An 18,864-nucleotide genomic window follows, 5' to 3' on the forward strand; every position below is an offset into this window, starting at 1 on the left:
GGGGGGAGAGGGAGGGAGCGGGCGGGAGAGAGAGAGAAGGGGGCGGCCAGGGCTACAGCGGGGGCACTGCCACACGGTCCCTCCCGCTGCGCTGCCTCCTGTCACAAGGGCTCTGCTCCGGTCGGCGAGGAGGGAAGGAAGAGGACTGTCCTGCAGGGTGCTCTGGTTCTCCGCGCCACCACCCCCTACAGGGTGGCCGGAGCGGAACAAGAACAAAACAAAACAAAAAAGCGGCCGTGCTGCCCTAGGATTGGGCAGAATGCCACCTCCAACAATCTGCCGCCCCTGGAGCCGGCCCTGATGCTACCTAACTAGAAATCTGTTGCCAGAATCAGATCTTTGAGACTTGAGTTCTGTTTAACTGAACTTCTGTTGCAGTAATCTGTTTAAGGTGGAATCTCCATCCTTAGAGGTTTTTAAGGCCCGGCTTGACAAAGCCTTGGCTGGGATGATTTAGTTGGTGTTGGCTCTGCTTTGAGCAGGGAATTGGATTGGGATGACTTCCTGAGGTCTCTTCCAACCCTAATCTTCTATGATTCTATGAATTGTGCCTCAAACACTTAAGCATGTGTTTAACTTTAAGCATATAAATAGTCCAATTGACATCAATGCTACCTATATACTCAAAGTAAGCACGTGCTTAAACACTTTGCCTGATCAGGCTTAGTAGCCACTGCAGGACTTGATGGCCCAACAAGCTGATCTGATGATCTATGATTTTGTGATTAACATTGAACTTTAAAAGTCTGGCTGGAAGAAAACACTTTGAAGGACAATTTATTTCCCCTGTCACCCCTTCAGCAAACTAGTAAGAAAATGTAATGGGTGGGCTCCGTGGTGCTGGAAGTGAAACAGTGACATAGCGTGTACTGTGAGTAAAGCATTACAGAAGTGGTGGTTGCTTATTTCCACTCTGAAATGTCAGTAAGAAAAGCTGTGTGGGGGTGTTAGTGTTGGTGTGTGAGCATGCACTATCCTGAATGGGTGTTGGGAGTTCTGGTATGCATGTGTGCTAGGTGATGTGGAATGCAAACATTTTTCAATATCCACTCAGAATCTTTGAACTGACTCTTATCTGGGGATATTGTTTTTTTGTTGGTGGTTATTTTCCCCTTTTCCTATTCAAAGAAGTCACCCAAGAGCTCCAATCACTCGTCTTCCACATGATACAATGTGATGCTTTGATCAGCACTTCAAGGTCCTCTGAAGAACTGTTTAGCAAGTTTGGGGAAAAGGGAGAATTGAAGGAGAGATGCAAACCTAGCTCAGCTGTTTTAATTTTTCTTTCAAGAAATGTTCAAGGCATCTGGGGAATCTTTCACCTGCTCCCCACATTCCCTGCTCAGCACAAACCATCTGCAAAATGTCACGCTGTTCTTTTGCTGCAATTATGAATGGTGAACTTTCTGCTCTGAACTCTTTATTATTAGTATCAGGGGCGGCTCCAGGCACCAGCGCAGCAAGTGCGTGCCTGGGGCGGCAAGCCGCGAGGGCAGTCAGGCTGCCTTCGGCGGCATGCCTGTGGGAGGTCCGCCGGTCCCGCGGTTTCGGCGGGAATTCAGTGGCAGGAATGTTGAAAGCGCGGCACCGGCGGACCTCCCGCAGGCATGCCACCGAATCTGCATGACCAGCGGACCGCCCGAAGGTGTGCCGCCGAAAGCCACCTCACTGCCGTGCTTGGGGCGCCAAAAACCATAGAGCCGCCCCTGATTAGTATTAATTTATTTGTAGGACCTACAAGCTAATCAGCGATGCAGGCCCCATTGTGCGAGGCACTGTACACACATATAATGAAAAAACAATCCCTTCCCTGAAGAGCTAATAATCTAAATATAAGACAGAGGTGGATACAACAAGCAGACAGAACGAAACATGAGGCAAAAGTGAGATGATTATGATTAGTGTAAAAAGCAGCAATCATAGCACATCATTTGCCTGGCCAATGTTGAGTGTTTAGTAGGCATCATGGGAGAGCTGCGTTTTAAGGAGACACTTGAAAGAGAAAACGTTACATAACTGCAAGCTCAGTCATCTTCAGATGTCAGGCAGAGCCCTCAAATTAGCACATGATTATACCACAGGCCTATAACAAACCACTGATATAAATGCAAACTTTGCGGAAAGGCAGATCTGGGTTTTGGAACCAAACCACCAGTGTGGTTCAGGCCCATCTCTGGTGATTTCTAGTTGTTTTGGACAGTGGTCAAGCTGGGTGGATGGGGGAAATCAAGTTTTTCAACTTATTCCTCAAATCTGTCCTCATTTTCCCACCTTGCTGCCCCTGTTTCTGCCCTTCCTTCTCCCCACAGTCTGCAGTAAGAAATGGGGGTATGGCACACTACACTGTTTTACAATGGGTCTCGTGGTATTTTCATTTTTTTCAGTATTATTCAGTTTTGTAAATTAAAAAAAAAAATCCCCATTACCTACATTTGGGACCTAAACTACCTAAGCGTGACCCTTTAAAAGAATGAGATCTGCTCTGCTTTGCAGGGACATAAGGACAACATTTTCAAAAGTGTCTTGCTCATTTAACTTGAGATGCCTTGGGCCTGATTTTCCAGTCCTCCACTGTGCATTCCTCCAATGGTGTATTGTGTGTGTATGTATGCTACTATCCGCTCCACAGCTGGCTGCATTTCAGTGGCGCTGTATGCTGGTAATCTGCTTTTGGGCTCGTTTTGTATGAAAGCTGCTGTATAAATGTCTATTATGAAACAGTTTTGTTTTCTATCGAGCTAGGGGCATTGCAGGCCCATACAGGGCGTTTTAATACCGGATATCTCACGAGCTGCTAACATTTGTTTCTACCACTGAATCTGGACAGTGTAACATCAGACTTAGAAATTAGTCCAGCGGGATTTAATCTGGCCCTGGTCCAACACTGGAGGGGCCAAATTCATCCCCTGTGTAACTTTACTGAAGTCAATGGAGTTACATCAAGGGTTAATATGGCCCGAACTGGCAAGTCATGAACTCAGATCAGTGTAATTATCATTCCCTGGATGGTGCTTCTGGCGCTGACTTTGTTGTAGCTCTTATGACTCCCAAACCTTCTTTGGGCGAAACACCCCATTTCTCCTCTTAGCTCTAGGTCACTCACATATCAAGTCAAAGAAATAAGAGGACACAAAGACATCAGTGACGGTGCACTTTGCTGCTACACTGTCTTTGGGCCATAACAATTTAGACTGAACCACAACCAGCGCATAGGAACTCAGGGCCTTAGAATGCATCAGGGAGAGCTGGATCATATTAGAAGCAATAAAATGTAGCACGAACTCCCTGGATACAACTTAAAGCACTCAACTACTGCCAGAGAATCTCTATGAAGAGGGGAAGTGCTTGTTACTTGTATCCTCAGTGGCTGATTTGTGAAGAGAGAGGAACCCAAATCCACGAGACACAAGTTTATGTAATCCCTTCCCTCACAAGGACGGCTGTGTTGGGAGGTCGCCAGATTCCTGCCAAATTATTCAGTCGTGCCTGTCTAGTGAGTTTTGAAAGAGACACTTGATTCATTCTTGCCAGTTTCATGAAGCATGGGGCGAGGGAGGAGGAGAGAGAGAAGCTGAAAGCATTTATGCGGAAATGTTCTTTTGCTCAGTATGTTTTGTGGAACATCAGTGGCATTTTGATGTCTCATTCCACCTAAAGCCCAGTCACATTGTATCTAAAGCAGTGAGGCAAGGATGATTTTGTTTCTAATAAATTAGCAACAGGGAGAGATAGGAAACCCTTCTTCGGATACGTCAACTTGTTTTTCTGACTCCTTCAATTTGTTCTCAGGGTTTTCAAATGGTAATGGCGAGAGAACATTGCAGCACGAGGGCTCAACTTTCTGCTCCTCAGGGCAGAGACCTGAGGTAATCACATCATGGATGAATTTGGCAGTTGGCATTTTGCACACCTTTATTTTATATGAACAGACTAAGTCCCATCCCCACCCACAACAGAGCACACAGGGCCTGAGGCAACATCCAAACTCAGCCCTTCTGGATTTTGGCTTTATTGATAACTAACGCAATATAAGCCTCAGCATAAGCTTCCTCCTTGAGCTTGGCTGGCCCTAGTGATCTTGCTCCCCAGGACATCGTCTGTCCTAGCTACCTCTCTAGAGGGCCACACCCACTAACAAGCAGCACCTGCCACAGTGAATTAGCAGAACTTCAACAGCTTTATGCAGGGTTCTAGCCCCGGGTTAGAGGGTGGGTTGATAGAAGAGCCCTTCCCCCTGTTGCATGCTAGGTACGTAATAAATAATATCAGTTGACCTGATACCTCTCAAAAGCCTGGCGTTAGACATCAAGCCAGGGCACTGGGAGGAGTACTCTGTGCTGAATCACCTTCCTCAGTCTCCTGGGTTTTCCTTGGTGGTGTCTTACACAGGGCCGGCTCCAGGGTTTTGGCCACCCCAAGCAGCCAAAACAAAACAAAACAAAAAAGCCGCGATCATGATCTGCGGCGGCAATTCGGCGGGAGGTCCTTCGCTCCCAGGCGGAGTGAGGGACCGTCCGCCGAATTGCCGCTGAATATCTGGACGTGCCGCCCCTCTCTGGAGCCGCCGCCCCAAGCACCTGCTTGAGAAGCTGGTGCCTGGAGCCAGCCCTGGTCTTACACAAGGGCAGATTAGGCTTGACCATGTTTAACCTATGGCACCTGACACGGCCACAATCTAAAACGCCTTGACTGCAAGTGCAATATACAATTGCCAACTCTCTATGGTACTGCCATTTCAAATACAAGTTGACCTGTTCCCCTCACCCCCACTCTGCAGGCTAGAATCAGGAGTGGCTGGCAGCACAGGGGTTTTCATTAAATGCCCCAGTGATGGGGAGAAGAGGATGGAAAAATATAACCATGCTCCATGTGACTGGAAAACCACCTAAAATAACACAAATGGACTAGTAGCTGTCCCAGCCTTTCACTGTCTTTGTAAGTCAGATTCTAGGAGAGAACTGCAAGACCCCGTTGGATTGAAGTGAGAGCGAGAATTTTGTTTTGATTGGGTTGCAGCTTGGAGCAAGGTGTCACTCGTGTGTTTTCGAAAAGGGCTATAGAGGAATTGGACCGTCTCAAACATAAAAATCTAAGGGCAGGGGATTGTCTCTTTAAACTCACTGCATGGAACCTTGTCCTTCAACGGCATTACAGCCGGTGAGTAAAACAATAATACTTCAGATAGTGCAGCTATTCCTAGCAGAATGGTCTGCTATTGCTATTAAGCTACTCTCATTCTGCCTCTCGCCCAACAGTCTTTGCTCCTGGAGCTCAGGGGAAAGACAACCTGGAATTTACATTGCATCTTGATTACAACAGACACATTAAAAGTGCAAATGAAATCCAAATGCATTTCACGCAGCCACTGATCTTTTTCCGCTCTGTCAGGAGGTGCTGAACAGGAAGCCCCATCTAGAGCAGCTCCACCGTTGACAAAAGGAATGCCTAATTCAATACATAAACATTTTTAACCCTTTGCCTGTTCTCCTGTCACTTCTAATCTGATGCCAATGTGCTTTTGCACCCTTTGGGGAAACTAGGGCTGCGAGCCAGAGGAGAAACATTGCAGATCCACCGTCTATTACACCATATGCCCCTTGAGTACCCCAAGACATAACAAGCTAAGATCATAATTAATACTCCGTGTCAGAATGCCAGATGTTAAGTGATGTGATTTGTAAATTTAAAGTATCTCTGTGTCAAACTCTCTCAACTTCAGGGAGGGGAGAAAAAGAGGCTCTATGCCTTTAAGGCAATCTTTTAACTCTAACATCAGTTAGGATTGACTTCATCTCTTGGTAATTAAGGTTACTCTACTGGAATATGTATTATTCTTCCCTGGTTATAGACAGATGATAAATGGAGCAGAGGGCAGTGCTTGCCTCCCACTCCATTGATTCCCTTCTTCCCCTCCTACAAGGATTTTCACATTACGGAAACCAACCCACAGTTTCTTCTGCAAAACCCATGTTGTGGTTAACCACATACTCTACAGCCACGTTCCAGTTCAGAGAACAAGAAGAGACGGCAATACTTTTGCTCACATATTATCTCTTTCTTCTGCCTCCACCATTCTGTTGCTAGCACTTTGGAGAAACAACCATGAGAAGATGGCCTCTCCATTCCCATCCAACTAAAGGTCTGCTGGAACAGCCTGAAGTTAATCGAATAGACTAAAGTTTCCTTGTGTTGCAAAGAACTGAATCCAACTCAGGCAGGAGCATGAGCAGCCGTGAGAGGCTAGTTGCACCTACTACAAACCCACCTGAACTCAATGGAGCCTGTACCACCGCTCACCTGTGCTACCGCACCTCGATGAGAGCTAGCATGAGTATGTCTTCGCGAACTGGAACCACACCCCTCACTCCAAATGTAGATGTAGCCTGCAGTAAGGTGCCTAGCAGAAGCAGCATTTTGAAATACAGTAACTCTGGGGCAAGACACCATGATAGAATAGATCTCATAAAATGAATAACCCTCTACATGTAAATCAGCTATGAAGAAACTGGATAAAAGTAGATGAGATGGAATCTTCTCCAGCACATGAATTCCATGGCATCACAAAGGCTAAGTTATCCCTCTAAGACCCTACAGCCAATAATACATCATACTTTTCAAAGTGCTCTACTGATTAATCCAGACACCATGCCCTTGACATTTTATAGACCAGAGAAAACAATGCTGAGGTTAAGACAAAGGAATCTGTCAGTGCTGGGATTAGAACTGGAGAGATCCTGAATCCCAGTCCCCTGCTCAGGCCACTAGCCCATGTCGCGCTCTCCCACTACAGTATTGAAAATGTAAAAGCCTGTATGATGTATGCAGAAAGCAGTACCTCAGGTGTAAGGGGTTGCTGACTCCTTAGAAATGTGTGTGAGCTGGAAAAGGAATTGAGGTATGCTCAGCAGGCACTCTCCGAAATTTGTCATGTTATACACAGCTGAACCACTCTCACTTTCGTTTAGCATGGCATCTAAGCACACACTTTTGAATCTTACACGTCGCGGCACAACACACACTTAAAAAACTAAAATTTCAGTGAGTGGCGCTGAGACCTGGCATGCACCTTTTGAGCCCCCTCCCCCGGGCAGCCCTGCCCCCAATTGACATCCTTCCAATGGTGCACACCATGCATAATGTGTGTACAGCTGTGGGTGCCAACGTTTTCCAGGAGCTGACGTGAACTCAGAGGAAAGCAGGGGGGAGGAGAGAAGGGAATGAGTTGGGCTGTAGGAGACTTTTACAGAGATGTGACAGATAACGAAGGAAGCAGAAGAAAAAGTGGTTGTGTCCCGGTTGCTTCCCAAGAAGAATTAAAAGGAGCTGGAAGAACATGGGAGAGACAAAAAAGACTTTAGTGCTAAACTGAGAAAGCGGATTACCACAGAGACCGGTTTGCTTAATGCAGTAAATGGAAGTCAGTCACTGAGACAGAGTCACATCCTCCATCCAACTCAGCCTACCTGCGGGTAGTTCAGGGGCAGAATTCCTGCATGGCAGCGTGAATACTTGTCATTTTCATTGGTATTATCTTGAGAGAGCAGTGGGCAAGGTGAAGTGAAGCTACGGTTCAGGTAAGCGGAGGCTGGGGATAGGGTAGAATGCTTTTTTGCTGGAGGTACCAAATGCAATGGCCCAAACTGATTGATCGGGGTGAACAAAGACGAGAAGCGCACTCCAGGAAGAAGCAGTACAGCACGAGGCAGTGCTGTGGAGAAGCAACTTGGGGAAAAACTGCATTGGAGCTGAGGAGAGAGCAAGACAATGTTGCCAACTCTCCCAGTGTGAGCACAAGTCTTGTGATAATTAGTGTTTTCCTTAAAGCCCTGGCTCCTGAAGTCACATGACCACAAGAGACCCTCAGCTTCCATTTTTTAAAAAAAGTAAGTTTCAGTCTCTACCACTGGGGAGAAAAGCCTGCAAACTTGACCTGAGTGCACCCTAAAGGTTCCAAAACCAGAAGGCAAAGCAAAAGAACCCAATCTTACTATATTTGTAAATCTCCTGATTTTTAAGCCAACATGATGATTTTTTGAGGCTCGACTCATGATTTTTCAGTGCATGGGGTAGGCAATACTGGACTTGTCTGAACCTCTCTGAATCCTAATTAGCTAATTGGCTGCTTCTTGTAATCCCCAACAGGAGAGCCTGACCCCAGTGTCATGACAACACATGCTGTATATGACTCTGGTTTAAGTCTACAGCATGTGTGAATCCAAACTGTGGCATAACTCTAGTGTCAATCCCTTATTCAGACAATCTTTAAAATAATACTCAAGGACACTGCTATAAAGAAGGAAGAACGTGCTTAAAAACACACATTTAAAAAAAAATAAAAACTGGATTTTCGTGCTGGCAAAGGTACAAGATTAACATCATAAGCACAATCAATAATGCACAGACAGAGGCAGGTACTGCAGACACACAAAGGGCCTGTAAACCTGTGTGGCCATCCTGACCTGGAAGGATGGCTTCACAAGATGAGTGGTTAGTTTAGTCACCAGGGACACTACCTTCAACTCTTAACCTCTGTGCCTTACAAGAGTGCCAACTAGTACCGCTAGTGCTTGTTCATTTTCCGATATGAATTCTTTTCCTCCCGGAAATGGGCTGATACCCACCCGATGAGCTAGGATAGACCTCAAAATGATTAGGGGTCTTGTTCGATTCTCCTGTGAAGACATGCATGGAATATGGTGTCCTCCAAACCCTACTGAGTGGAGGAACTGATATATATGAGCGAAAGGAAGTGCCAGAATGAGTGAATAAGGGGAGAAGGTGCTAGTGTGTGAACTTAACAGACCCAATCCTTGCCACTGAGCACCCTCAGCTCCCAGTGACCTCACTAAAGGCCTGTGTCTGATTCCAATGGGACTTGAGGCCATTTGGCATCTTTCAGGAGATGCTCATTACCTTGCATGAGCCGGCCTGATGCAAACAAAACTGAATTTTGCTTTAAGAAATTAGAAATTCAGAGTCACGGTGGAAGTTTAGGAGCTAAGTTCAAATCAAGCTGCTTATACGCTCGGTCTCAGCTTGACTGTTCTCTGACTACAGGAGTTCATTTCACAGTGCCAGGAAGAGTGTAAAAGGAAAAGCAATGAGAAAGAAAGAAAAAAAATCTTCAGAAAGCAGAAATCCAGTCAGCCGTAACTCAGAAGGAAAAATACCACCCTCCTGAATTATCCAGGCCACAGCTGCCCCTAGTGCTGGAGCAGTGGTTCCATAGTGACTTAAGAGCTATCCACACCATTTCCTCAGTACCTGGGTATTCCTTGGAGGGCTCCCATCCACATTTTGACCATGCTCAACCCTCACTTCACATACGAGACCTGACAAGAACACAGCCTGAGAAGGCAGGGCTGTGGCATCCGTGGGTTATTCTCATTCAGGCTTGCAGTTGATCCAAGGGACTCCCCCTGCATGTATATCTACAGCACAAAAGTCGATGAGTTCAGATCTCTCAGAAGACAGAAATATCCAGGATTTATGAGCTCTGTCACTTCAGATACTGATGCTTTCCTTAGTCTTTTGTCAGAATAATGACTCAAGGTTATGTTAATGAGACTAGAACATCATCACAGGCTGATAGGCAGGGGGCTCGCATTATGACAGCATTGTTTACAGCAGGGTTGCCAGCCACTGGTACATATGTCAGTGCTGATACTAAAAGGTTACACGATTGGTACGCTTGATCACCCTTCCCTACCTTAACGATGAGCCTCCATTCAGATGTGTGCCTGATAAGCCAACAAGTAGCTTGTGCTGGTGGTTTCATGAAGCTTAGGTTTAGATCACACACCACTGTATGAGAGATGACAGGCAATGCCAGCCTTGCATAGCCCAGATCTTTGCTTGGTGTTACCTCTACAGGCTGGAATGACCATTATAACTGAGTCCCTGACCTGTCTGCTCAAGTGCCAGGTGTCACAGTTCATACAGAAATGCTGGGGTCATCTGATTCCAGATCATACACTGCAACCGACACCCAAAAGTGAACGTGGGGCAAAGAGCCAAAATAAGGGACACATGAGAAAATGAGCAAGGCACGCAGCTGACAAATGGAGGTGGGATTTGCTGCTAGCATAAAATCCTCTCAGTGTGTTATAACCTCTGTTCCGTGATTCAGTGTTTCTGGTGTCTAGAATGCACAAGATAGAAGTGCAGGCTGGCCAGATCTGGGTGGGATGAAGGAAATCTGGGTCTAAAATGGAGGGACAGGCCTCACGCTAAGGAGACGGCTCAACAGCGTTTGAGTCACTGTTTTCCATTCCTCATGATCCTTTGTGTGAAAAAAACAACTTTTTGCTTCTCTGCTCGGGGTGTCGAGCCATCCAGCAGTGTGGATTTTTTTGCTCATTTTACAGCAATTTTCAGGTTTGACCACATGGGTGTTCAGTGCCTGCCACCGATCCTGGGGGAACAGCTACAGCATACAGTCAGAGCTTTTACGCTTCTCTCAGAAATCGACAAACATCTCATGCACATATTTATAGGTCTCATATGGGAAATGCTTCATAACCGAAATATTTGTTCCACAGGAAAAACAGCAGCCATTCCCCTCACCAAGACCTTCCTCTGTTCCCTCTGTCCATTTCCCTCACTGTGACCTTCTCCAGCACTTCCATCTATTCCCCTTACTGTAACTTTCCCCTGTGACTCCATCCATTCCCTCACCGTGACCTTCCCCACTGACCTCTCCCGTCCATTCCCCTCAATGTGACCTTGCCCTCTGTCCCCTCTGCCTATTCTCCTCACTGTAACTTTCCTCTGCCCCTCCATCCATTCCTCACTGTAATGCTCACCAGTCCGGCCTTCTACTGTTTCCCCTACAGTGGGACACTCATCCTCACTTGCTTTCCTCCCCCATTACTTCCTGCTTCCATTGCTCCCTCCCTGGAACAACCATTCCCACCTTTTGGACTTTTTCTTGGCCAAATCCTTCCCTGTGACCTCTTAATCCAACATCATCATGTCCTGCCAAAATATCTTCAAGCTCTGATGCAATGTCATAACATCATTATGTTTCATGGCTCTGATGTCTGGTTTTATGACCGGTGAAAATTCCTGCAGGCTCCACCTAATAAAACTGGGACAACCCAACAAATCTTGAGACAGCCAGAAACCCTGTTTCTTGCAGTCTCCCCTCATGGTAACTAGCTTGGAAAAATAAACTCTACCCGGTCTAAATTTCAGCTCTATTCCCTGCTACATTTCCCCCTTTGTGAGAGTTGCTGCCTTCCAGCCCTGGAAAATATTTTGGGATGGCTTCATTCGAAAGATGCTCGGCACTGAATGCCTCATCCTCACTGTGCCCTGAACAGCACTGATTTCATGTGGGTTTCATTACCTTTTTGCAGAGAACCATCTGGTGATCAAAGAGGAAGAAAACGCGCTGCTGGTTCCGTCCATAAGGCTGGTAAATCCAGGACATCTCCCCGGTGTAGATCAATTCGGAGCTCCGATCCAAGATGTCATCTCCCTAGGGGGCACAGAGAACGAGGCAGAGTGAGCCACTTTGCCAAGCCAGATGTATGCAGGCATATGGGGTGGAGTGGAGAGAAGCACTGATTCCGAGGGGATTCTCCTACCACTAGATACATCAAAGCACCACTGTTTATTTTTTAACCAGAAAACTAGAGCCCTCACCTCCACCAATGCCCCTCACAGGCTGTGAGTATCCTCACTGCCCTTCACAAGCTTCCAGAGCTCCCTCCATCAACACAGGCTCCCCTCACAGCCTGCCACTGTCCCTGCTTCCCATCACAAACTGCCAGAGGTCCCCTTTCACCACAAAGTCTCCCTTCCATGCTGTCAGTGTCCCTGCTTCCCATCACAAGCTGCCTGAGTACCCCTCTTCCCCAGGTGGTCAGATTCTCAGCTATGGAGGCTGTCAGAAGAAGCCAATAATGCAGGTTCTGAGAGGCTACCCTCAGGCAGGGCTGTGAGGGGAACCACCCATTCTTTAACTTATCAGAGCTGTGCCATTCAGGCCATCAAAGCAATTCCCTCCTTCTCCCTGGGCAGCAATCAGAGCCCCTCCACCCATCGGCCACTGGAGCAATTTCCCTGTCAAACCCCTCTCCCTTCAGGCTCTCAGGAGATCTCCTCATCTCAAGGCCCCCCCCCCCCCCATGTAGGGCTGGGCATCAGAGTAAACCAAAACAGACTGTTGGTTCCCTGCCTCCTGGGGCTGTCAAAGCCGTTCCTTACAGATTGTTAACCACTCCCCCTTTGCAGGGGATTAGAGCCCCCAGTCCAAGCTGTCAGGACCACCCTTGTTCAGGGTGGCAGCGTCCATCCCCACACGCTGTCAAAGCCCCCCGCCGCAGGCTGCCAGAACGCCTTCCCCCTTCTTTTCTCCCCCTCAGGTTAAAGCTTGTTTTCTTCTCCAACATTTTTTTTAAAGGACTCATGAGCAGATGGTCTTGAAAACACAGCTCCTCTCCCACTCTGAGAGAACAAATCCATTCACCCTCTGCTAATTGGGCTGAGATTTTGATTTTTGGGGGAGGAGGGACGTTTGAGTTAATTAAAATCTATTTATTAAAACGGGTGAATTCTCCACCACCTGCACTGTGTATCTGTCTTATTCTGTGAGCCCTAGACGCACCCCTTACTCTGAAGCTTCACAGGCAGACTCAGAAGGGCTCTGGCTACAGGGCAGGGACAGGACTCAGAAGCAAGGGTTAAAAAGTGAGTAGACAGTTGTTTGGATCTGGATCCAGATTAGGTTCTGGATTTGTGGCTGGACCAGGGCTCAGTTTAGGGTTAGACGATGATGAACAGCTAGTAAGGCTTCAGCCTGATATGGTGGAAATCTTGTGGGAATAGCTGTTCTCGTGCCACTTCAGTCACACTCAAATGGGTTCCAGAAAACAGGCTCCCTTCTGGATTCGCATGTGCAGGTAGAACCAAAATTGAACCCTCCCCCACCGTTTCTTTGTGTGGGAAGGTTAGACTTGAGGCCCAGTTCAGGCCAATCTGTAGTTAAGATCGCTCATTTATTCTAAATGAATGTTTGGGTCCAGTGACAAGGGAAAATTCACTGAGTCATAGCTAATGCATTGTCACAGCGTGTTCAGTTCCCACTGCTGCAGCAACTGCCACACAGCTCCCGTGCAGCCTTAGTGAGGTATTTCTCTGTCTATCTTGCGCTCATCACCATGGTCTCTGTGCACCTCATCAGAGCTGGTTGAGCCCTGCACACTTGCACAGAGCAGGGAGTAGAGCTGTTTGTATATCTTCTGGCACCTCAAATGAGTTCAAAATCAGAGTTAGGAATTAGGCTGAGTTGCCTGCTGGTCAGAGCCTTCTGCTTATAGAGGCCATGAGTTGCACGCACGTTGCTGAGGCTCTACAGATAGAATAAGGAACCTTGAATAAGGAACCTCTCAAAAGCCTGGGGGCTCCAGAAATCACTGCCCTTGCTTAGGATACATCCAGTTATGCAACGAGGGAGGATTCATACAACCCCATCGATAATAATTTCTCATTGCAAGGAAGAGGTTGCTTGCTAAAAATAGAACGCAGGCTTTGTGAGACCGGTTTACTCCAGTGGTAGCATCCAAAGCCTGAGGACACAGAGAGGACTCTGTAAACACTTCTACTTGATTAGCTGAATCCAAACTGTGTAGTCCCTGCAAGGGATGTAAAAATGAGATCTAAAATTATAGGGTTTTTATTACATTGTGTATGCTAGGGAAACAATTTAAACAGTATATCAGCTATAAATGGATGCATTCCAAGATTTTGTTTGTTAGGAAAGATGTATTGCAGTTAGCTTTAAATTAATTAATACACAACTGACCAGTTTTCATTACACAAGCAGCAGCACCCAGTGAGGCATGCTTTCCCAGCACAGCCCTCCTAGCATTCCTCCTGTAAGCACAGCAAGGGTACGTCCACACAGCAGCCGGGAGTGTGCTTGACCTAGCGTGCTAAAAATAGCAGTGTGGCTATGGTGTCACAGGCAGCGGCTTGGACGAGGCACCCGAGTACACGCCCAGGGGAATGGGTGGGTTTGTACTCAGGGGTCTCACCATGCTGCTATTTTTAACACGCTAGCTCTACTAGAGCTAGCATGTGTCTGTCTACCCACATTGGGAAGCCTGCTCCCACTTGCTTTGTAGACATACCCTAAAGGTACGTGGGCCTCTCCTAACAGAATTAAGCTGGGATGCTGAGGCTAAGGGACTGTGTATTTAGGCTGTATAGTCTAGTCATGTGGATGGAGGCAGCCAGCTCACGTCCACCAGTGAGGAACTCTCTAGTGACCATTTAGTATTCAGCACTGAACAGTCAATGCTGGCATGTCCCAAAAGAATATTCATTTTCTTCTCCTTTTCCCTAAGCAGCCATGAGCCTAGCTCTCCTACAGAGCCAGCCTCATAGATTGAGAAAAATTGCTAAAGACAATGTGGGTAGATTCTCAGCAGCTGTGAATTGGCATAACTCCACTGACTTTGCCCAATTCACAGCACCTGAGGAGCTGGCCCAACAAATCAATTGACTCAAAACGGGGGGAGGGTCTGAAATCACTCAGGGCCACATTGGTAGACCCGGCGCACAAAACTGCATTCACATAATTTATTTTGGCGGCTGTGTACGCAACTTCCATTGGCGTGTTTTACAGTGGTAATTATAGGCAATTACGATGGCAAGTAGGGGTATTTTATCATGGCAACCGTGCATTCAAATTTTGTCTGAATTTTCTGAAAATTTGGCCCTTGTTAGGGGTGAAACTCAGTTTCTAATATGTGTGGTCGAGCAACTGTGATAATGCATCCCTTCTCTTCCCCTGAACCAACCAATGTAATGGCTACGCAAAGACTAATGCACAGCCTGGATCTGATCCACATCCATACAGCCTAAAAGGTGGTTATGCCTGTGTGTGTGTGTGTGTGTGTGTGTGTGTGTGTGTGTCCTGCTCCAAGTTAAGTGTAGAAAAAAGAAAGTCAAATTCTCATTTCTCCTTCCAGCCGTCATGGGCAGGGCCTGAGCACTTAGCGGGCAGTAGGATAGACCAGAAGGTCAACCAGTTGGAGGCTGAGACTGTGCTTCATGCTCCCTCTAGGCTGCAAGCATCACAGAAGTGACACACAAGGTCTGGAGGGCCAGTTCCAAGGGCTGCAGGGGAGGGCCTATGCCTGTGTGACTGATGAAAGTTGTCAATCATCAGCTTCCCAGCTATGCCATAGGTGAGCATTGCTTTCCATAACCAGGCAGTGAAGGAAAACTGGGGGGGGGGGGGGGGGGGAAGGGCTTCATATAATGAGCAAAGAAGAAACAAGAGTTGAGAACAACAGCATTACAGGGAAGAACCCTTTAGCGTGGGCAGAGGGACAGTATCCCCCACATGACCAAGAGGACCTCTGAATAAACATTACCAAAGGCTGGGGAAAGATGCTTAGCTTCTGAACATCATTCACCCCGTCCCCAGCCCCTGCCCCTGCCCCAGCCCCAGTCCCAGCCCACCTCCTGACACAAGTCCATGCTATTACTGCCAGGCAGAGAATCTCCTTTCAGTGAGCAGGGCCTTTTCTGACTGACACTGCTGTGCTCTAATTAGTGACTGATAATCTGATTGGCGCTCTGGGCGATGGAAAGATCAGAAAAAGAAAAGCAAGCGAAATGTCGTCCTTTTCATCAGGCTCATTTTTGATGCCTTCTGTCGCTGAGGGAAAAAAATCTGTTTCAGTCCCAGATTTGATTTTTCCCAGGAGGTTTTCTCATCAAGCTGCTCTAGCTTTGAAAACAGTACATTCGTTGCATGCATCATTTTTTATGCCAGTCTTTGGGTTCAATAATGCAATATTAAGCTGAAGCCAACTATTGTATATTACATAATTAGGGCAATGAGTCTTCCATTAGAGGATCCATCAGGAACAAGAACTAAAGAACATTTAAAAGGATACAGTTGTCAATTATATTTTTCTTATTCTTTTTTTTCCTTCATGTGAATCTAAGCCTCTTGGAAACTGCTAAACTGACACCCCAGGGAATCCAGGGTGCAAATGTCTAGGATTCTACTGAGACTGAAGTCCTCTGTTTATGGAATGGGCAATGACAATTCAAGCTTCTTTTAGACAGATGAGCTAGATTTTCTCTTGTGTCAAGCGTTCTGCCACTGGCGTAGGGTCTTTCATGGAGCCTATACCAGTGGAGGATTTTAATGGCCAGGTGGAGTTCTGACACACAGTCTTCTGCGTTTCACAAGCACCTACATTACAGGGGAGGACAGAGTTTTATTGAACTGCTGTCACAGAAGCAGCAGAGAAAGCCCAAAACTCTGCGTTCTTGTGGTTACCAGTGAAAGTGGGACCACTATTTCAACTTGTTTCAATCTGGTTACAGAAATAAATTTATCCTCTCAGAATTTCTTTTAAATGTATATCAGAATATAACAACTTGTAGGTCTATATTAGTACCTATATGTTTCCCATTACTGTAGTATGTGATTCCCCTCACAGTCGTAATTAGGCTTGGAAGGATTAGATTTTTTATCAGTAAATATCAATTTCACTATACACAGATATTGACTTTGTATATTTTGGCATGTGATGTTGACAATTTGTGTTTTAACGGTTATAAAGCGTTAACTTTTTGAATTTCAATGTGTACTGTCATTAAATAATTAGTCTGACCATTCTCATAATTTCCCGCCATTGTGAACATTTAAATCAATAAAAACTGAAAAAATGCTTAAAAATAAATATCTGTCAAAATTATAAAAAAATAATAAAAATTAAGTTCTGCCCAGCCTCATTGTAATGTATGCCTTTAATGAGTCATATGGAGACTAACTGACATGCCCAAGGCCACACAGGAAGTCTGTGGCAGAGCAAGAAAGTGAACACATGCCTCCTGTGTCCCAGGCCAGTATCTGAACCAATAGTCTAACCTTCCCCAAATTACCTTAATTGAGTCTCTGTAAATGATGAGACTAGACATAAATGGGGGTTGCTTTTATGTAAGACCACTAACCTTGTGGGAACGATCTCTTCACTACATTACCCACTGGCCAGAGTACATTACAAAAGGGCACAAGTACAAGAGGTGGCCAAGGAGGAGACGGGCTGCTCAGGGTGGGACTTGCCTGACCTATTTCGAATCTGAGCCAGATGAAGCTTGGCATGTTGCTGTGAACTGGCTCCAAGAAACTTTTTCACGTCAGTTTTGCCTACCCACTTCTGAATGTCAGCAGCTGGGTCTGAGCGCATTTAACGACAGGTAAAGGGACGACACTGAGCAAAGGGAAATGTTGGTCGAACATCAGGTGAGAGATATCGCAGGGGGTCTCAACCTTTTTCTTGCTGAGGCCCCCCTCAACATGCTATAAAAACTCCAGGGCCCAGTGGGGGGGACAGACCGTGGGGCTCCTGGCTGGGGCGGGCCATTGGGAATAGGCATAGTTTCACCTCTATTTTGGGGTGGAAAGGGCTGGAGGGGCTCGAGTCAGCTCTGCACAACACGGTCCAGAGAGGGAACGCCAGCCCCTGACTCACTCAGGAGCCACCCAGCCTGTCTGGGCTGTGGGGGGGACACAACCAAAAAATATAACTCAGGGTGCAGGCAGGAGGTAGCTAGGAGCTGTGTGCAGGCAGAGAGGTACCTCAGGGTGCAGGGAGGGGGTAGCTAGGGGATGTGTGCAGGCAGGGGGGTACCTCAGGGTGCAGGGAGGGGATAGTTAGGGGATGTCTGTGAGCAGGGGGGTAACTCGGTGCAGGGAGGGGGTAGCTAGGGGCTGTGTGCGGGCAGGGGGGTACCTCAGGGTGCAGGGAGGGGGTAGCTAGGGGCTGTGTGCAGGCAGGGGTAGCTCAGGGTGCAGGGAGGGGGTGGCTAGGGGCTGTGTGTGGGCAGGGGAGTAGCTCAGGGCGCAGGCAGGGGATAGCTAGGGTGTGTGTGCAGGCAGGGGTAGCTCAGGGTGCAGGGAGGGGGTGGCTAGGGGATGTGTGCAGGCAGGGGGGTAGCTCATGGTGCAGGGAGGGGTAGCTAGGGGATGTGTGCGGGCAGGGGAGTAGCTCAGGGTGCAGGGAGGGGGTGGCTATAGGCTGTGTGTAGGTGGGGGGTAGCTCAGGGTGCAGGCAGGGGGTAGCTAGGGGATGTGTGCAGGCAGGGGCAGCTCAGGGTGCAGGCAGGGGATAGCTAGGGGCTGTGTGTGGGCAGGGGGTAGCTCAGGGTGCAGGCAGGGAGTAGCTAGAGGATGTGTATGGGCTGGGGGTGCTCCCAGTGTGGTTCCCAGCTTCAGCAGGGTGTGGGGGCGTGTGCTGGGGCTCCCGGCTTCAGTCCCCTGCTGCTCCTGGCTTGGGGCGGGGGGAGATTTGCTGGCTTCAGCCCCGCGCAGCTCCTGGCTTTGGAGGGTTGGGGGGCTGCCTGTGTAGTGGCACAGACTCTTCTGCCACACCTGTATCAGTCCCGCACCACTCTCGGCTTTGGGGTGTGTGTGTGTGTGTGTAGCTTCAGCCCTGTGCCACTCACGGCTTCGGGGGGGAAAGGGAGGGAGGCTGGCTTCAGCCCCGCAGCGCTCCTGGCTTCGGGGGGTGGGCAGCGCTGGCTTCAGCCCCGGGGCTTGGGGCACTGGGTTTCAGCCAGGGGGCCCTGTGGACCCCCTGAAAGGACTCATGGACCCCTGGTTGAGAGCCATTGAGCTATCGGACTGTGAACCAGTCTCCCAAGGGAAGCGGTGGGAGTCCAATATTCTTAGTCATTAATAAGTGAACTGGACAAAGCACTAGAGAATTCAGTGTAGGCAGGGACAGTATTTTTTAGGTTTATTTATATTTTTGGAATTCAGAAATCAGGTGATATTCTGTTACAGTCAGATCCAGAGGTCCGCAATCAGGGCTAGATTCATGTCAGCTA

General features: G+C 47.7%; 1 protein-coding gene across 7 annotated transcripts in view; it reads right to left on the minus strand.

Annotated features, from left to right (window-relative positions):
- The window catches only part of ARHGEF9 (Cdc42 guanine nucleotide exchange factor 9), a 270,682-nt gene that overhangs the window by 25,750 nt on the left and 226,068 nt on the right, over positions 1 to 18,864 (minus strand). For all 7 annotated transcript variants that reach the window (XM_034781031.1, XM_034781030.1, XM_034781037.1 and 4 more), the window contains one exon: positions 11,351 to 11,482. In XM_034781031.1, the coding sequence (XP_034636922.1) occupies positions 11,351 to 11,482 (132 nt within the window). The remainder of the gene's footprint in view (positions 1 to 11,350; positions 11,483 to 18,864) is intronic.

This window comes from Trachemys scripta, chromosome 9, assembly GCF_013100865.1.
Source record: "Trachemys scripta elegans isolate TJP31775 chromosome 9, CAS_Tse_1.0, whole genome shotgun sequence".
NCBI classification, from domain to species: Eukaryota; Metazoa; Chordata; order Testudines; family Emydidae; genus Trachemys; species Trachemys scripta.